Below are 19417 nucleotides of genomic sequence, written 5' to 3'. Positions count from 1 at the left end.
CCCCCCCCCCGAATAATGATTCTTAAATTGCGTACATTTTAATTTGGAGCCAGCATGTGGAGTTTATTTGTTTTTATATATATATATATATATATATATATATAAACCTGAGACTCACACATAACTCATGCACGAGGACTTTAGAATAAAAAGTGCCAAAAACACTAAGTCTGTTTAACTGGGAGTGGGGGAGCTCCATCAGTGCACAAATAAAAAGATCTGAGTAGCAAAATCAAACAAAGCTGTGACTTCTTTTTTTTTGTAGATATCCTGCTAATCTGCTTGGCAGAGATTATCAGCAGGTGCAAAGTTTCATTCTGGTTTGACTGCTGCAGCCTGAAATCAGGTCTTGTTTGGTACAATAATGAAACTATGTATCTGAGCAGACGGGACTTAGACTTATCCTGGGGTTCATCCTACACCAGTGTTCTCTGAGGTTCTGTTAAGGTTCAGCCACAGCTTGATTCAGGTCTTTTTTGCTTAAATTACTTTATGCACACTGAATTCAAGTTTTATAGTTTTTGTTATTAGTCAAACTGCTGTGGAGATTCTTGTTAGTTTACATCTGATTTTAATTACATGGAAATCATAAAAAAAAAATCAAGTCGTGTGTCCACAAAGTGCTGCATGTGATGATCAGTCAATATCTATCACCTCCTGTGATTTCTTCCCAAACACTTGAGTTGCTCTCCAAAGCGTGGACGATTTCTGCGGCAGAGGGTCGCTTTTTGGGATCTTCTTCAGTGCAGACGTAGAAGAGCTCCACCATTCTCTGGTAGGAGGCTCCCAGAGGCTCGGTGTCCAGTGCTGGCCTTGTCCCCAGGCTCTCGTAGTAACTGTCTTCATCAAAGCTCTCCATCGAATCCTCTGAAACACAAACATTAAAATGAGAGAATTGAGCATGTGCAGACTGAACACATTTGTTGGATTCTGTCTCTTATAATTAAGAAAAAAATAATTGCCAGAGACCCAAACATAATCAGAGAGCTGCATTCTAAATGAGATGTTCAGACGAGGTGACGTCCATCCAACGATAAGTGAAGCATCACAAGGAACAATGAATGCTTTAGTGGATAAACGGCTCCAGTTGAGCCTTTCTACTGAGTAGAGACAGACTCCGCCCTCAAATATTTTAAGGCTGCAAGGATATTTTTTGAGACTAAAGCATCAATGCGGCAAAGGGCAGCGCATCAATCACAAGCAGCGTCACCATGGAGGATCTTAAACAACCTTTAATGTCTACAGATAACCTTTGTCATAAAAAAAGACCGTTATAGGAAAGCCTGATTTATTTATTCAATCTTCATAATTATTTTATTATAAGTGCTCATTGACAAGTCACTGTTGTTGACTTGTTCGTTTTTATTTTTGCTGGTTTAGACATCTCAAATTTCTTTTTGTTGAGATGGCAATGGAGACAACCTGCAGTAGTGTTCAGAATAATAGTAGTGCTATGTGACTAAGAAGATTAATCCAGGTTTTGAGTCTATTTCTTATTGTTACATGGGAAACAAGGTACCAGTAGATTCAGTAGATTCTCACAAATCCAACAAGACCAAGCATTCATGATATGCACACTCTTAAGGCTATGAAATTGGGTTATTAGTAAAAAAAAAAAGTAGAAAAGGGGGTGTTCACAATAATAGTAGCATCTGCTGTTGATGCTACAAACTCAAAACTATTATGTTCAATTGCTTTTTTTTAGCAATCCTGTGAATCACTAAACTAGTATTTAGTTGTATAACCAGAGTTTTTCATGATTTCACATCTGCAAGGCATTAATTTTGTTGGTTTGGAACCAATATTTTGCTGGTTTACTAGTGTGCTTGGGGTCATTGTCTTGTTGAAACACCCATTTCAAGGGCATGTCCTCTTCAGCATAAGGCAACATGACCTCTTCAAGTATTTTGACATATCCAAACTGATCCATGATACCCGGTATGCGATATATAGACCCAACACCATAGTAGGAGAAACATGCCCATATCATGATGCTTGCACCACCATGCTTCACTGTGAACTGTGGCTTGAATTCAGAGTTTGGGGGTCGTCTCACAAATTGTCTGCGGCTCTTGGACCCAAAAAGAACAATTTTACTCTCATCAGTCCACAAAATATTCCTCCATTTCTCTTTAGGCCAGTTGATGTGTTCTTTGGCAAATTGTAACCTCTTCTGCACATCTTTTATTTAACAGAGGGACTTTGTGGGGGATTCTTGCAAATAAATTAGCTTCACACAGGCGTCTTCTAACTCTCACAGCACTTACAGGTAACTCAAGACTGTCTGATCATCGCTGGAGCTGATCAATGGGTGAGCCTTTGCCATTCTGGTTATTCTTCTATCCATTTTTATGGTTGTTTTCCGTTTTCTTCCACACGTCTCTGGTTTTTTGTCCATTTTAAAGCATTGGAGATCATTGTAGATGAACAGCTTATAATTTTTTGCACCTGCGTATAAGTTTTCCCCTCTCCAATAAACTTTTTAATCAAACTACGCTGTTCTTCTGAACAACGTCTTGAACGTCCCATTTTCCTCAGGCTTTCAAAGAGAAAAGCATGTTCAACAGGTGCTGGCTTCATCCTTAAATAGGGGACACCTGATTCACACCTGTTTGTTCCACAAAATTGACAAACTCACTGACTGAATGCCACACTACTATTATTGTGAACACCCCCTTTTCTACTTTTTTTTTTTTTACTAATAGCCCAATTTCATAGCCTTAAGAGTGTGCATATCATGAATGCTTGGTCTTGTTGGTTTTGTGAGAATCTACTGCATCTACTGGTACCTTGTTTCCCATGTAACAATAAGAAATATACTCAAAACCTGGATTAATCTTTTTAGTCACATAGCACTACTATTATTCTGAACACTACTGTACATTTAGCCCCTTACCTTCATCACCCACATCATCGTTGTCCTCCAGCATCTGGAGGTGAGGCATGGTCAGGGTCATCATCTCCCACAGAGTCAGACCGTAGGCAAAGATGTCAGCCTTGTCTGTGATCTCTCCTCCCTCCAGAGCCTCCTTTGGATTCCACGGCTCTGTGCCGACGTACTCTGCTTCAGGGTCCGACACTGTCAGGGGACAAGGAAACTCAAGAAACACTGAACGACAATATTGACTATTCACTTGGACTTTGTTTCCACAACAGCACTGCCAAAATTTAATTCTCTGTCAAGAGCAAACACCCCTCAGACCTCTTTAAAACTGCAAATTTAATCAAACACCAACTGTAAAAACTCCACAAACACACGTACGCACGAGAAGCCACAGTGTCTGTTTGTACTTGGACAGAGAAACAAAGTAAATCAGCTCTGGTAAACAGTCACTGAGTGTTGCTGCCAAATCTGTAGTCTGTGTCCACACAGCTGTTGATACATGTTTAAGAACTGAAAGTAAGCAGAAGAACATGAACGCCGGTGTTTCTCTGTATCTGTTGGCACTAAAAGTGAAGTAACTAGTTCACAATGAAATTTTGCTGGAAAAGACACAATGTCAAAGAAACATTTAGGAGATTTTGGAGGTGATTCAAACTCGCCATTAAAATCATTCTTCTCTTTTTCTTCCATCATTGTGAGACTGGTTTTATTTGCCTGATTTGTGCCCTTCAACAATACGTCGATACAGCAGCAGAGCCACATGGAGCCTAATATTTGAGATTTCTTCATGAATTTTTTTTGTGGGAGCACTTGTGAATTTTTTCAGTGGAATCTGAGAAGGTGAGCCAGGAACATTTTCTGAAACTGGCTTTTTTTTTTGCTGTGGAATGATTCTTCTAGACAACTGTCATATCAGCAGTCTGCCCCCTGATGGTGGTTGTGTGTACTGAACAGACGAGATTGACAGCAGGTCGCAGACTGTAACCTCCACTGACCTGCTCTGCCGAGGAGCCGAGCAGTACCAACTTTTCAGTGTGCACGTCCCTTAAGTCAGTCATGTACCTCTCATGTTCTCATCCAGCTGCAGAGACACGCCCACATCACAAATCTTCACGGTGTCAAAGTCGCCCTTGATGACCACGTTACAAGACTTCATGTCACCATGAAGCAGCTTTTCGTTGTGAAGGTACTGCAGAGAGCAACAAGCGAAGCGTTCCTCAGTCACGGCCAACAAGCTCTAACAAGAGCACCGCGCTCATAGAGCACAAATCTCTGCCAACGAAATTTTACCATGGAAAAAATTTTCAAGGTCAAAGTCCTGTTAGACATGGCTTTTCATTAGATAAATTAGATGTGACCAGATGTCAGGAGGATGTATTCAGTTTGTGCACCTGAATCAAAGTTTTTTTTTTTTTTTTTTTTTTGTGGTGTTGTCAGGTTTTTCCCCCAAAACGTTTTTGATTTCTGAATTCTTTTTCAGGTAATTTTCACAGAACATTGTATCCCTGCTATGTACAATTTGTCATTGCTTTGTGGCACTTGGATTCCGACTGATAACTAGAAGACAAAGACAAAAAATTGGAACATCCATCCAATTTTTGTGGTGCAAGTGAATCGATAACAGAACAATGAGAGTGACTGAGGCACTTTTGATTGAGATATAATGCAAAATGTACACCAAATGGGCTTTTCAACATTAAATTCAAATGTCCACAAAATCTGTAATCCGGATCAGATCTGGATCAAACTTTGTCAGTCTATAAAGGATACCATCCTACAGAATGCTGTCAAATATGAAAGAAATTCAACTTTTTTGACAGAGTTATGAATTTTTAAAAATTCATTCAGTGTTAAAAGATAGGGATTTTCCCATTTTTATCCCCTATCAGGATATGAATCCTCTGTAAAAATGTCATAATATATGAAAAATTGTGGGTTCCAGACTGTTTACAAACAGACAAACAAATTTGTGAAAACATAACTTCCACCCAACTTCATTAGCAGAGATAATGAACAACATGAAGAACAGTATGGTTTGAAATGCATAAAAATGCATATTGTCACTTTGACCTGAACAAATTATTTGACAGTATGAAAAATTTATGTAAGGATTTAACAACTCGAAGCCGTGCATTATACTGTTTGAATGCATGACGTGGAGTCCAAAACACCACGACGTGAAGCAGAGTGGTGTTTTAGACTCCGCGAAGTGTAGATGTAAATTAATATTCAAAGTTTTCAGCTAGTTCTTTTTGCAATCATCATATCTCGATATTGTCATATAAATGTCACTTATATACATGCTGTCCATATTCTTGAGCTGCTTAGGTGGGTAGGGAGAGGTCCCATGGGATAAAAAAGCTTTTCAACCTACCATCCCTGGTTCTCAAGACCAGGCACCTAAGTGGCTCTACTCTCTCTCTTTTTTTTTCTTTAAAATATTTAGGTGTACCTTAGTAAACACTAGTAGAGTTCTACCTTATATTTGGAATGTATAATAGAAGATATACCTTACTGAATTTTCATATCAATATGATATACGATATGACTATGATTTGACACAAAGTGCAGCAACAGTAAAAATTAAACATTCTTAAACAAAACATTAATAATACCACACTCATTTTGCACTCCAAAATATTGGAACACTTGGAATTTCACACATTTTAATACGCCATTTTAAATACATGAAATACAAAAAAAAAAAAAATAAAAATAATAATAAAAAGAATAAAAATTTCTAAAATTATCTTCCTCAAACTCAAACTGAAAGCAAATCTCTAAAACTTGATAAAACCTGTAAATAATAATCAGTTTTATTGCCAGTTTTCTTTAGACAAGTCAGGGGATGGAAACATGAACATTTCCAAGTCACTGACTATGTCTTGGACTTTATTTACATCAATTATGAAGAAATACAAAAGTTTCTTTCACCAAAACATCAGATCTAGGCTTTCATCATAAATGTACTTTCTGTCAAATTGTAGCTGAACTTTCAGGTCTTCTTTATAAGAAAATCCTCTACACCACTTCATCAGGAAGCTGGATTTCATATTTTTAATTTATATCAAGTGGTAGAGATTTGCTTTCAGTTTGAGTTAAGGAAGATAATTTTAGAAACAAAAATATATTTGAAATGGAATAAACGAATTCAAATGTGTGATATACCAAGTGTTCCAATACTTTTGAGGGCAACTGAGAAACAGTGATGAGCAGCATCTTACATCTGCTGCACTATATATGAGATAAGAGAATATTTAGAGTGGAATCCTGCAAATGGTGATAAAAACATCAAATTTGGCACAAATAATCCATAGACATTAACTCTTTTGAAAAAACTGATTGGCCACTTGAATTTTCAATAGGCAGCCAGGTAGGGGTCAATTGAAGAATTACACAGGGGTCAAAATTAAAAGATGCTCCAATCACATAGAAAACTACACCACATTATTTGCTTGATAATAAAGATTCCAAAAAGGTATAGTTTGGACAATCTGTGACTGAATGTTATGGAGTTATGAGGTAAAAGCAGCAAGAATGTGACAAAGGTCAGTTTCAGTTTGTACAGGGGTCAAACGTTAAAGCTGCTCCATTAATTTTGCTCCAGCTGTATTTGTGCTGAATTTGATGCTTGTATCACCATCTGAAGGATGGTTTCAGCTGTCTGCTGCACTAATAAGCCAACAGAGCATGAACCAGCTGCTGTCTGTTAGCTTAAACGTGTATATAAGGCAACCCGAATTTAAGGAGGACCCTAGCAGTCAATGTGACTCACTGATTTCAAGCTGCAGCTCTTTCGACCAGACGTGTGGTGCCGTGACATGTCAATCATCTGTGTCCAATCAGATTTCAGGGGAGTCCAGTGAAACCCCGGCCTCTGCTCTCGCTCCACCCATGCCAGGAAGTGTTCAACATTTGACATTTCCTGTTTCACTGTGACTGAGAATTTGGCACTTTCTGTTTGAGTGTGAGCTTTCCACTGAGTTCCCGTGAGATTCCATGGGATCTCATCTGTCAATTCAGGAAGTGTTTGACATTTGAACATTTCCTGTGGATTTGAAATTTGGCACTTCCTGTTTGGGATTCCCTGTACCATGAGCGAGCTTCCGACACTAAATAACTGATCAAAAATCAACAATGAAAATTAACAGAATATGCCCTGCTGGCAAATGTTGCTTTGGTACAAGTGCTTTCTACATTCTGATAACATTTCAATATATGTGACAGCTGATTTCAGAATGCAGACACCAACTTATGAAACTGACAGTGTCTAGGTTTGTTCAGCAAGGAGCCATAACTCTGCCAAAATGTGTCAGTCTTGTACCTATAACAAGGAATTGTACCAAGTTTAGTCAAAATCCCCCCCAAATATGTGAGGAGTCAAATCTTTGATTCTTTATGTTTTTATCCAGATTTTAACTTTAAAGCAGCAGACATGAAAATGAAACCAGTCCAGGTTAAACTTTTGCTCAAAAAGCTAATTATTATTCTAATACCATGACCATCCAAAAAGTGAGGAATACTGTGAAAATGAAACGTTATTATCTTCTAACTCAGTAAGTGGAACGAGCACATCATGAGGATGAAGAGCTACTTTATGCAGGTCTTCATGATCCACTGTACCTGCAGGCCTCGAGCTACGTGCAGCGCCACCTTTTCTATGACAGCAGCAGGAAACGCTTTCAGCCCAGCCATCCTCCTCTTCTCGATCAGGTCATTGAGAGACTGCTCGCCGCCGTACTCCATAGCCAGACACTTGGATCCGTCTTTGGCCAACGTGAAGGCCCGAAATCCTTTTTTAGGTTATGAAATGAGAGAGATGAAATTAAACACAAGAACAGAACATCATTGTGTGTGTAAATCCTGGAAGTAAATTTTAGTGATGATCTGTGTGTGGATCCAAGAGAAGTAGTAGTTAGTCGTGTGTTGGCCTTGAGGCCTGTTGGTGCCGCTGCTCATCTCCAGATTACGTAGCGTCAAGCGGATGACAGTCTATGATTCCCTCTGGATAAGACGCCAGTCAAAAGCAAGTTGTTCCTCGGCTGGGTCTCGCCCAACGACATAAAACAGGTTAGCATGAGTGGGATTCAACATTTACTTTGTACTTTGTCCAATTACTTGTGGACTTTGAAAACAGAGACGGGAGAGGTCAGGTCTGGGATCATGTCACTGCATCCAATAGGAAACTGTCCCAGATCCTGGACATGTATCTGCCACAGCCAGGTCAAACATCTGCGTCCCTCTGGTTGTCTCCAGCTGCTGGACTCCAGCACAGCGGGTTATGATATGTCAGTCTGTAGGATTTTTGTGCTAAAGTTGGTCTTTTTACCTTCAGTAGGGACTGGACAGTTCCAAAAATTTGGGCTTCAAATTTTCTGACCCCTCCTTTCCTTCCATTCTACCCCCTCAGAACTAAAAAGACGCCCATTGCCACTTTATATTGACCAATTTCATATTGGCAAGTGTGACTGCAAAGCTGGTCACTCTGAACAATCCAACTGCTCAAAGAATGTTCTGCATCATTCTCCTCTCTGCAAACGCCAGAGTGGAGACTGAGAAAACACTGTAAGGGAGGACGCTCTGGACAATGATGAATAGATAACACTTAACTTCATAAAGTACATTTAACTTCACAAAGCGACTGTAATCTAACGATCTAACGTGAACTTGGTCAACTAATAGAGACAGGTGTATAGTCAGTTTAGATGTGGAGGAGTATTGGAGTGAGCCTCCGCCCCCCAAAATGAACAAACTGAGGGGGTCTGAAATTTACTCAAAGTATGGCCGTTCAACTCAGTAGACATAAAAACCTACAAAATGACTCCAATTTTACAAAAATTTGTCAATATGTGGGAAATTGGTGTATTTTTAGTTCTGATGGGGCTAAAAAACAAGTTGTGACTCAAAATTTGTTCTAAATAATTCAACTCAGGACCTATAAAAACTTACAACTTTTTTTATTTTGAAAAGTGATCATTATATATAGTGAAAATAGGTGTATTTATAGTTCTGAGGGGGTCAAAACAGATGTGACCCCCCGTCTCACAGTCTGTTTTAATTTGTAGCTTTCAAAACTCGAAAATAACCATTAATACTATTAATTCGGACTCTTATAACGTGAAAAACGTCACCATTTCAAAACACAATTTAAATTAATCCTTCAGCTGATGCTCAACAGTTTACACACACAGACAACATAATGACAATGAATATTTCAGCGACCAGGGAGTGAGACTGTTGTCTTGTACTTACCAACAATATTTGGATGTTTGATTCCTTTCAGGATCTTTGCCTCCTCATGAAGGCGTTTCTGATAAACCGCCACCTGCTTGGCTGCACATTTGCTGTTGATCTTCTTCACAGCCCAGGGCGAAGCGTTCAGCTTTCCCACTCTACGATTAGTTTATAACAGTCACATTAAAAAGGAAAAGACAAAACAAAACAAAAAACAGTATTTCAATCAATCAATCAATCAATTTTTTTATATAGCGCCAAATCACAACAAACAGTTGCCCCAAGGCGCTTTATATTGTAAGGCAAGGCCATACAATAATTATGTAAAACCCCAACGGTCAAAACGACCCCCTGTGAGCAAGCACTTGGCTACAGTGGGAAGGAAAAACTCCCTTTTAACAGGAAGAAACCTCAGCAGAACCAGGCTCAGGGAGGGGCAGTCTTCTGCTGGGACTGGTTGGGGCTGAGGGAGAGAACCAGGAAAAAGACATGCTGTGGAGGGGAGCAGAGATCGATCACTAATGATTAAATGCAGAGTGGTGCATACAGAGCAAAAACAGAAAGAATTAGTGCATCATGGGAACCCCCCAGCAGTCTACGTCTATAGCAGCATAACTAAGGGATGGTTCAGGGTCACCTGATCCAGCCCTAACTATAAGCTTTAGCAAAAAGGAAAGTTTTAAGCCTAATCTTAAAAGTAGAGAGGGTGTCTGTCTCCCTGATCTGAATTGGGAGCTGGTTCCACAGGAGAGGAGCCTGAAAGCTGAAGGCTCTGCCTCCCATTCTACTCTTACAAACCCTAGGAACTACAAGTAAGCCTGCAGTCTGAGAGCGAAGCGCTCTATTGGGGTGATATGGTACTACGAGGTCCCTAAGATAAGATGGGACCTGATTATTCAAAACCTTATAAGTAAGAAGAAGAATTTTAAATTCTATTCTAGAATTAACAGGAAGCCAAGGAAGAGAGGCCAATATGGGTGAGATATGCTCTCTCCTTCTAGTCCCCGTCAGTACTCTAGCTGCAGCATTTTGAATTAACTGAAGGCTTTTTAGGGAACTTTTAGGACAACCTGATAATAATGAATTACAATAGTCCAGCCTAGAGGAAATAAATGCATGAATTAGATTTTCAGCATCACTCTGAGACAAGACCTTTCTGATTTTAGAGATATTGCGTAAATGCAAAAAAGCAGTCCTACATATTGTTTAATATGCGCTTTGAATGACATATCCTGATCAAAAATGACTCCAAGATTTCTCACAGTATTACTAGAGGTCAGGGTAATGCCATCCAGAGTAAGGATCTGGTTAGACACCATGTTCTAAGATTTGTGGGGCCAAGTACAATAACTTCAGTTTTATCTGAGTTTAAAAGCAGGAAATTAGAGGTCATCCATGTCTTTATGTCTGTAAGACAATCCTGCAGTTTAGCTAATTGGTGGTGTGCCCTCTGGCTTCATGGATAGATAAAGCTGGGTATCATCTGCGTAACAATGAAAATTTAAGCAATACCGTCTAATAATACTGCCTAAGGGAAGCATATAAAGTGAATAAAATTGGTCCTAGCACAGAACCTTGTGGAACTCCATAATTAACTTTAGTCTGTGAAGAAGATTCCCCATTTACATGAACAAATTGTAATCTATTAGACAAATATGATTCAAACCACCGCAGCGCAGTGCCTTTAATACCTATGGCATGCTCTAATCTCTGTAATAAAATTTTATGGTCAACAGTATCAAAAGCAGCACTGAGGTCTAACAGAACAAGCACAGAGATGAGTCCACTGTCCGAGGCCATAAGAAGATTATTTGTAACCTTCACTAATGCTGTTTCTGTACTATGATGAATTCTAAAACCTGACTGAAACTCTTCAAATAGACCATTCCTCTGCAGATGATCAGTTAGCTGTTTTACAACTACCCTTTCAAGAATTTTTGAGAGAAAATTAACTGAAATTATTTCAGTTATTTGTAACTAAAATATTAGTCTCTACAGGTATACTTAGAAAGATTACTGAAGTAAATAAAACATCCAACAACTTCTAAAAACATTTTGAGCATAATAATGTTTCTTGAGCAAGTCCATTTAGTCACTTAGTTCAAATAATTTCATTGTTTTTAGATTGAATCCATTATTAAAAAACTAGAGCAGCAATGTAATTTTCTTTACATTTTATCCTGATCTGACATGAAAGAAAAAAAAAAATTACCCAGGAAAACAGAAAGGGATACACTAAATTTGACAATCTGTGTGATGGCACAGCAACATTGTGCCACTGCTTAGGGAGAGCCCTGGACTATTGATGTTGTTTAAAAACGCAAAAGTACTTTTTATCCGATTACTCGATTAATCGCCAGAATAATCGATAGAATACTCAATTACTAAAATAATCAATAGCTGCAGCGCCACTGAGCAGAGTCTCTGGCTTTTTCTCAGTAGGTTCTGGTGTTCATCAGGGACGTGGTCTGGCTCAGACTATGATGTTTGACAGCTTTTACAGAGTCTAGCCACTAGGGCACCATTTGGTGAGAAAAGTTCACTGAACTATCTTTGCAGATGATGTTGTGAACTTTCTGGAATGGGTAGCTTGTTTGCCGCACTCAAAAAGATGAGTGAGGAGACAGTGTTCGGGTTTGCTTAATTATGAAAATGTTGTGCAAAACGAAAGACTAAGATCGCGGCTCTCCTGAACTCAGCCACCTGAAGTGTATCTGTATGTGGTGAGACTGATGACGTTGTTGAGAAATCCACATTGCTTTTTGAAATCTGTGTGTAATGTAATGTAAAAGGACCAAGTTAGGCTCTAAAAAGCCAAATTGAACAAGTCAAGCATCTTACAAAGATTTCCTTTAATGGCAAAGTGTAAAAGTTGCCACCATATCGGACAGCTTACAGTCTCATTAAGACTAACCTTTCATAAAAATCACACTTTAAGAAAATGGGCGTGACCACAGCCCCAGATCAATGTACAGAGATATGATGATGGGAGAAACAATTAAATGCTATTTTAAAAACACAGAAAATGGCAAACCTGTCCATGAGGTAAACGTTCACATCCAGTACCACAGCCAACTTCTTCATGAAAGGTGATGCTGGGATGGTGATCGGAGTGCCTCCAATGTTTCCAGACCTCCTCACCCTGGTGGATTTAGGGGTCTTAAAGGCACATTCATCACTATCTGTGGAGGAGCGCTCCATCCTTTGTTGGCAGTTACAGAAAGGATAGAGAGAGAGAGAAAAGCGTTAGTCATAATACTTGTATATTGGATACTGACAGATTTTTTTTTTTGTTGTAAATTTAGTCACAAATTGTTGGTCTGTCACCTTTATTACAGTCCAAGCGGTTTAGCATTTCTTTCCAGGTGTCACATTTTAAATTTTCATTAACAAGTCACCAGATAAAGGTGATGCTTCCTTTCGATTTAAACTTAATCCATCAAGAATAGCAAACAATATGGCAAATCTGCACCCTAGTTAGAGGATGAACAAAAGAACCTTTCTTCTTGCTAATATTCTTGGAGTTCATTTAAATCATTCAATGAAGAAAATGGATGCAATGCAAATCTGCCTACAGTGTGCTGTTCACAAAAACTACCACAATAAATGACTGAACAATTGTAGGACTCATAAGCCCCAGTGGCTGAGAAACTCTTTAAAGCACCTTTATCTGTTTTCATCAACAACCGCTCACTGTAAAGTAGCACAGAGGAAAGATGTTCATTATGTCTTATTTTTATTAACTTACGCCAAATTGGTACTGGAGTGTGACAGGAGGTCAAGGTCAGTGCCCTCTGAACTCATTCGCCCTATTGAGGTTTCAAATCTCGCAAAATTCGGAGCGTTCGCCGCTCTGCGAGATGTTGAGGCTGCAATGTTAACCGCTGCACACGGGACAACAGCATTAACATTGCAACATAAAACTCTTTGTATATTGTGCCGAAAACTCTTGTGAATATATGATCTGGGTTTTGTTTTATGTAAACATGCGTGAAGCTCAGGTTGTTTGAGGGAGTTGTGAGATTAATTTACAACCCAAGTACCTTGGGTATGTTACAAGTTTTCTTAAATTAACCACTCAGTGAAGGCAATGGAGGCTGGCACACATGGCTGAAGCATATTCCTATAGTTCCTACATATGCAGTTCCATAGTGGCACAAGCTGACAATGCCATTGTTTTTTTTCCATTCTATGATACAGTTGCGACTGTTGAAGCACCATGACTTGTGTTGAGCAGAGCGGGTGTGTCCACAAATCTAATTTTGAGACTTGTATTGTCCATCAGATTATCATGTGACCAAACACAAATGAGGCTTTGAGTTGGTGGACCTCGTGTGACAGTTTTGTTTGAATGAAAAAGGTGCAAATCAACAGAAAAATTCTGTACTTGCATCATCACATCTGCAGTTCAATTTTGGTGCACATCAACATCTTCTAGTTTGTGAATATTGTTAAAGGTAAAGGAACTCATCTCAAAATGATAATCTCCCTGATTCCTAAATAAAGATTAGTTAGGCAAATCCCTCATACAGCACCATTTCCCTGTTTCTCAAGCTCTTCCTTTTATAGCACAAATGTCATGCAACAAGGTCTCATCATGCAAATTAAATATACATTTTCTAGTCACTAATGACATGATATAGCTCACCGACACATCCACACAAACTGTTCCATGTACCCTCCAGCTTTTAATATTACAGAAATCATGCTCTGCATTTTTAAACATTACATAACTAATGAAGCTTTTGTTGATGTAACTGCACAAGAAGCCTCCATAGGACAAGCAGTGGCTATGATCTGAAAAAAGCCTGACATTTGTTACTCATTTAAACATGTACCACCTTCTTTCTCTATTCTTCTTCATACACAAATTGGTTTTCGAACATCCTTAATGATTTATTTAAATGAGTTTATTCAACACTTGAATTTACCTCAAGGTTGTTTCTTTTTTTGCCTATATTCATCAATAAAAAGAGAGGAAACAGTTTAGCAGTTTGAATTATTTTTGGTCGTTTCTCTAAAAAAGTAAAAATGAAGTACTTTTGTGTTTGCAATAAAAAAAGCGTTTAATGACGTTCCAATTAATGAAGCTTTGGCGAAAACAAGCGCTTCACTGCTTCGTTTCACCGTCACAAGCGTTATGAACGAAACGTTAGCATTTACACAGCTAGTGTTTGCACAACATATTAAGCCAGCTCGTCCTAAATGTCCGCAGTGTATCCAAATTTGCTCTCGGTTATAATATAAATAAACTGCAGAATTACGGCGACTTGGACAATGAAGCAAAACATTAGCGAGCGAACCCCAAACACGCATAAAATTAATTTCAGGGCAGATTTTGCTTAGCTCTGATGGAAATTCATTTGGTAAGCAGCACCAAACATAATACACTGACACAAAGAAAAAGGTTTTGTTTCAAAACTTTACCTGCGTTTAGTTTAACAGACGACACAAAAACAAACCGCGCCGAAACATTAAAAAAAAAAAAAAATCCAGACTACATATGGAAGCCGCAAAGGACCAAATTAAACTTTGTGTGCGACAAAAAACCCGCAACAGCATATGAACTTCCACGTTTATTAAAACTAAACCACAACTTGCAATGTCGGGAAGGACCCCTCCCATTTTTATTTTAAACTAACATTAATTTTAAATTATTTTTAAACGCAATAAAAAGTTGTCGCACAGCTTTGCTCCACGTGGGGGCAGTCGCGTTAAAGAATGGGGCAAAATCCTGCAATAATTGTGGGTATTACACATAATATTACATTAAAAGTGTATTTGTAACATAGTCTATGATTTACAATGATTTTATTCAGCCCTAATTAACGCTGTATCCATTCTTCTGTGACATACATTCTGGGAAGCTGAACTGAATCTTTTATGCATCTTACAAAAACAAAACAACAACAAACAAACAAAAACGTAGTTTTTTGTGAAATAGGCTTTATTGCTGTTCCAAAATAAATAAATAAAATAAAAACTCCTAAAGTCTCATCTTTATAGCAATATTTTATTTTCTTTGGCTCTGAAAATGAGTCCAATTTCTCCTGAAAAAAATTTATATATTTATAAAGTGAGATTTTTACGTTATTTCTTTTTTGACTCATTTAAAATAATTTGGCAACTCTCCAAAAGTCTTTCAAATTTATGTAAAACATTTTGTAGAATTCTGCAATTCCTTGGCCTGATGTTTCTTATACCCCATCTCATAACTTACTGAGCACTGTCATTTATATCTTTGTTTTATTTCATTTATATGTTGGCTTGGGGTTGGTTGGGGTGGTGGGTGGAGTGATGTGCCATAAAGCTGTTGGGGTCCCCTCTGGGTGGCATGGTTTGTCTCTCATGGGGCTGCAGTTGGGTCCTCCTTGCTGGTTCCAGTATGGGGACCTCCACCTCGTGGGCGTTACGGAGCATGGGGTTCTGAAGGCTCGCACTCACGTGGGCCATCCTGGGTGGGCCATCTGCTCTGTCTGTAAGGTTTTGGACCCTGTCTGGTGTTGGGACAAAGGTGTGACTGTGTCCTAAATTGAATGTTTGCAGGGCTGCTTTGCCCAGCCACCCCACCTGGTCTCTGGCCTCTTTTTGCCTCCTGGTTGAGTGGGATATGGATCATTTGTCCTCCCACAGGATGGGGGCGCTCTATGCCCTGTGGTGTTGGTGTAGCTTCAGGTCTCCTACATAACCACAAAGCATCTGTTGAACTTTGGTGCACCAAATAAATCAAAAAATCAACATTGTTTTGTGGATTAGTGGTTCGCACTGTTACCCCATAGGAAGAAGGTGGTTGGATCGGTTCCCACCTGGTCCTTTCTGTGTGGTGCTTGTGCAGTGACTGCACTCTGTGTTGTGTTGTTATGCCTCCGCCCATTCTCTCACCTCAGGACGCAAACTCAGATCTCCGGCATGGGGGTCGGACTCTCTAACCAGGAGGCCAAAACCCAGGGCTCTGGGCTTGTGACCAGAGAATCCTTTTGAGCTGTTGTGAATGAGGTTTACTAACTACATATGCACAGTGACACCTGCTGGCCTCCGTTACACTCACCCCCCTAAACTCACTCCCATCCGGGTCACGGCACCACTGTAGTAGCTGTGTTGTGTTGTTATGACTCTGCCCATTTGCTCCCCTTGGAACGCGAGCTCACGATCTATGCGGCGACACCTGCTGGCCTCCGTTACACTTGCATATTCTTTCCATGTTCATGCGGGTTCCCTCTGGGTGCTCTGGCTTCCTTACACATCCAAAGACATGGAGAGTCTAAGGTGACTGTAGGTGTGAATGTGCTGACAGACTCTACAAAGTGACCCTTCATTGGAAAAAAGGAATAAAAAATGATGTTTTGCCTACATAATTTGTATTCATAAAATGCTTAATCAATATACTACTGAATTTCTATCCAAATCCAAGGAAACTGAGCTGAATTTGTGCAGTTTTCTTGTTGTCCTCATTAAGTACATTTACTTTCCCAATATTTGCATCATTGCTTGTGTCTTTGATGCTGGTAAATTGTCTGAAAGAATTTCTTTACTGGCAGTGAAGCTGAACTTGACCTCCAGTCACATGTTCCCATTCTTCAATTACCTCCAAGTACAGCGGATGTTTGTAGTTCAGATGTCCAGCTGTGTGGAGGGGTAACTGCTTCATGATGAGGAAGAGCAGCAAATATGTAGTCCAATGACAAACGGGTGTGCACAGGAAGGCACAAATGGAAATGAGTTTATTTATGTTGATTCATGGTCCATGCTTGGGGTGCAGGGAGGAGGGATCTTCCCTGAGGCCTCCTTAGGGAGATGTGTTTCAGGTATCTGGTGCATCCTCACCAGATGCCTGAAACACCTCAGCTGGCTCCTTTCAATGCAAAAGAGAAGCAACTGTACCCCCAGTCCTTCAAGGATAGTCAAGCTTCTCACCCTGCCCCTGAGCTGTTTTGGATACTGTTCACTTCTGTCTTATTCCTCACAGACACGTCTGCTCATTTATTGAATACCCGTGCATGACCTTGGACTGTACCCGGTTTAAAGAACGCTTGACTTTCCAGCCAGTCTATCATCTGGTCCTCGGGGGTCATCCTCAGTCTCAGACTTTTCCTTACAGAGTGCAAGTAAAGAAATGAAGCCACAGTTGATGAGCTCCTAAACTTGATTATTTTTGGAGCAATGGATTGTGGTTATTATAGTTTTTGTAAGATGTTCTGGGGCAAAATGATTGTTCAACATACAACTCTAATTGAAAAAAGATGTCACACACACGTGCTCGCACACACACACACACACACTTGCTCTGTTGACAGCTTTACGCTCGCATTTTAAATTCGCCTTCCTTGACATTACCAGTAATAACACAGTTCAAGTGTTTAAAGAAACCTTTTATTTCAGCAGTGCATATATGTCATTTTACAAATCTGAAAAAAAGTAAAACATTCTTGATGTTTTTTGAAATAAACATGAAATACTGTATTAAGTACTTTCCTGACAATCATATTTGATGTACATGTACATGAAAAAGTGCTTAGAAACACCATCCCAAAATTATTTGCATTCGGAATGACACAAACAAAAAAGGACAGATTTAAGTGCACGTCATTCAAAGCAGTTAATTAAACACATATTGCCAAATCAGCAATCTGAAGTCAGAGGAGAATTTTTGTTGACCATTGAGTGATATGTGCAGGGTTGTGTTAAGAAACTGAAATGAAGGAGCTCACTGGTTCACGTACCAATGGAGGAGAGTCCACTGGTCCTTGGGTCCACTATTCCTCACCTCTTTATATTATTTGATGGTGTACGAGGTCTATTAGAAAAGTATCCGACCTTATTATTTTTTTCAAAAACCATATGGATTTGAATCACGTGTGATTGTGTTAGACAAATCAAATCAAATCAGTTTTATTTATATAGCGCCAAATCACAACAAACAGTTGCCCCAAGGCGCTTTATATTGTAAGGCAAAGCCATACAATAATTATGGAAAAACCCCAACGGTCAAAACGACCCCCTGTGAGCAAGCACTTGGCGACAGTGGGAAGGAAAAACTCCCTTTTAACAGGAAGAAACCTCCAGCAGAACCAGGCTCAGGGAGGGGCAGTCTTCTGCTGGGACTGGTTGGGGCTGAGGGAGAGAACCAGGAAAAAGACATGCTGTGGAGGGGAGCAGAGATCAATCACTAATGATTAAATGCAGAGTGGTGCATACAGAGCAAAAAGAGAAAGAAACACTGAGTGCATCATGGGAACTAAGGGATGGTTCAGGGTCACCTGATCCAGCCCTAACTATAAGCTTTAGCAAAAAGGAAAGTTTTAAGCCTAATCTTAAAAGTAGAGAGGGTGTCTGTCTCCCTGATCTGAATTGGGAGCTGGTTCCACAGGAGAGGAGCCTGAAAGCTGAAGGCTCTGCCTCCCATTCTACTCTTACAAACCCTAGGAACTACAAGTAAGCCTGCAGTCTGAGAGCGAAGCGCTCTATGTGGGTGATATGGTACTATGAGGTCCCTAAGATAAGATGGGACCTGATTATTCAAAATCTTATAAGTAAGAAGAAGAATTTTAAATTCTATTCTAGAATTAACAGGAAGCCAATGAAGAGAGGCCAATATGGGTGAGATATGCTCTCTCCTTCTAGTCCCTGTCAGTACTCTAGCTGCAGCATTTTGAATTAACTGACGGCTTTTCAGGGAACTTTTAGGACAACCTGATAATAATGAATTACAATAGTCCAGCCTAGAGGAAATAAATGCATGAATTAGTTTTTCAGCATCACTCTGAGACAAGACCTTTCTAATTTTAGAGATATTGCGCAAATGTACAAAAGCAGTCCTACATATTTGCTTAATATGCACGTTGAAGGACATATCCTGATCAAAAATGACTCCAAGATTTCTCACAGTATTACTAGAGGTCAGGGTAATGCCATCCAGAGTAAGGATCTGGTTAGACTGGTTAGGTTGCGTCATTCGCCTGTGAGCAGGCTTTGAGTGAGGAGTGGTCCACCCCCTCGTTGGATTTTCATTGTCAGGAAATGGCGGAATGATATGGGTTTTTTTTCCATCAGAATATTTTCAGAAACTGTTAGAGACTGGCAGCTGGAAACCATTAGAAAAATTTATCTGGCTTTCTGTGAAAATTTTACGGGCGTCACAGAGAATAAGGACTGTTACTACAGCTTTAAGGACGGCTTTAAGGACCCTCGGTGCGCCGCGCTCCGTGCCGCCATCAAGAGCCACAAACCACCAGATCATTTCTAAACAGATGGCTCTGTGGATCTGGACTGTCGTGTGCACTTTCTCTGGTTATCACAAGA

General features: G+C 39.6%; 1 protein-coding gene across 1 annotated transcript; it reads right to left on the bottom strand.

The window, feature by feature from the left end:
- Positions 1-262: 262 nt before the first annotated feature.
- Positions 263-14628, bottom strand: pbk (PDZ binding kinase). Its single transcript, XM_034162543.1, has 7 exons — positions 14546-14628; positions 12153-12320; positions 9137-9276; positions 7508-7677; positions 3947-4073; positions 2897-3079; positions 263-867 (listed from the first exon to the last, which is right to left on the bottom strand). Exons 2-7 carry the CDS (start codon positions 12317-12319, stop codon positions 641-643), a joined length of 1014 nt encoding a protein of 337 aa, XP_034018434.1. The 5' UTR covers position 12320; positions 14546-14628; the 3' UTR covers positions 263-640.
- Positions 14629-19417: the final 4789 nt, after the last annotated feature.

The sequence above is a fragment of the Thalassophryne amazonica genome, chromosome 21 (assembly GCF_902500255.1).
Source record: "Thalassophryne amazonica chromosome 21, fThaAma1.1, whole genome shotgun sequence".
Classification (NCBI taxonomy): domain Eukaryota; kingdom Metazoa; phylum Chordata; class Actinopteri; order Batrachoidiformes; family Batrachoididae; genus Thalassophryne; species Thalassophryne amazonica.
Note: the sequence above shows the minus strand (reverse complement) of the source record. Positions and strands in the feature narration are given on the sequence as shown.

Bases quoted from the DNA above. Each gene is read 5' to 3' on its own strand.
- pbk (XM_034162543.1), bottom strand. From the start codon at position 12,319: ATGGAGCGCTCCTCCACAGATAGTGATGAATGTGCCTTTAAGACCCCT. The intron at 9,277-12,152 runs GTTTGCCATTTT...AACTAATCGTAG, and splicing joins AACGTTTACCTCATGGACAG to AGTGGGAAAGCTGAACGCTT. The intron at 4,074-7,507 runs GTACAGTGGATC...TGCTCTCTGCAG, and splicing joins ACGTAGCTCGAGGCCTGCAG to TACCTTCACAACGAAAAGCT.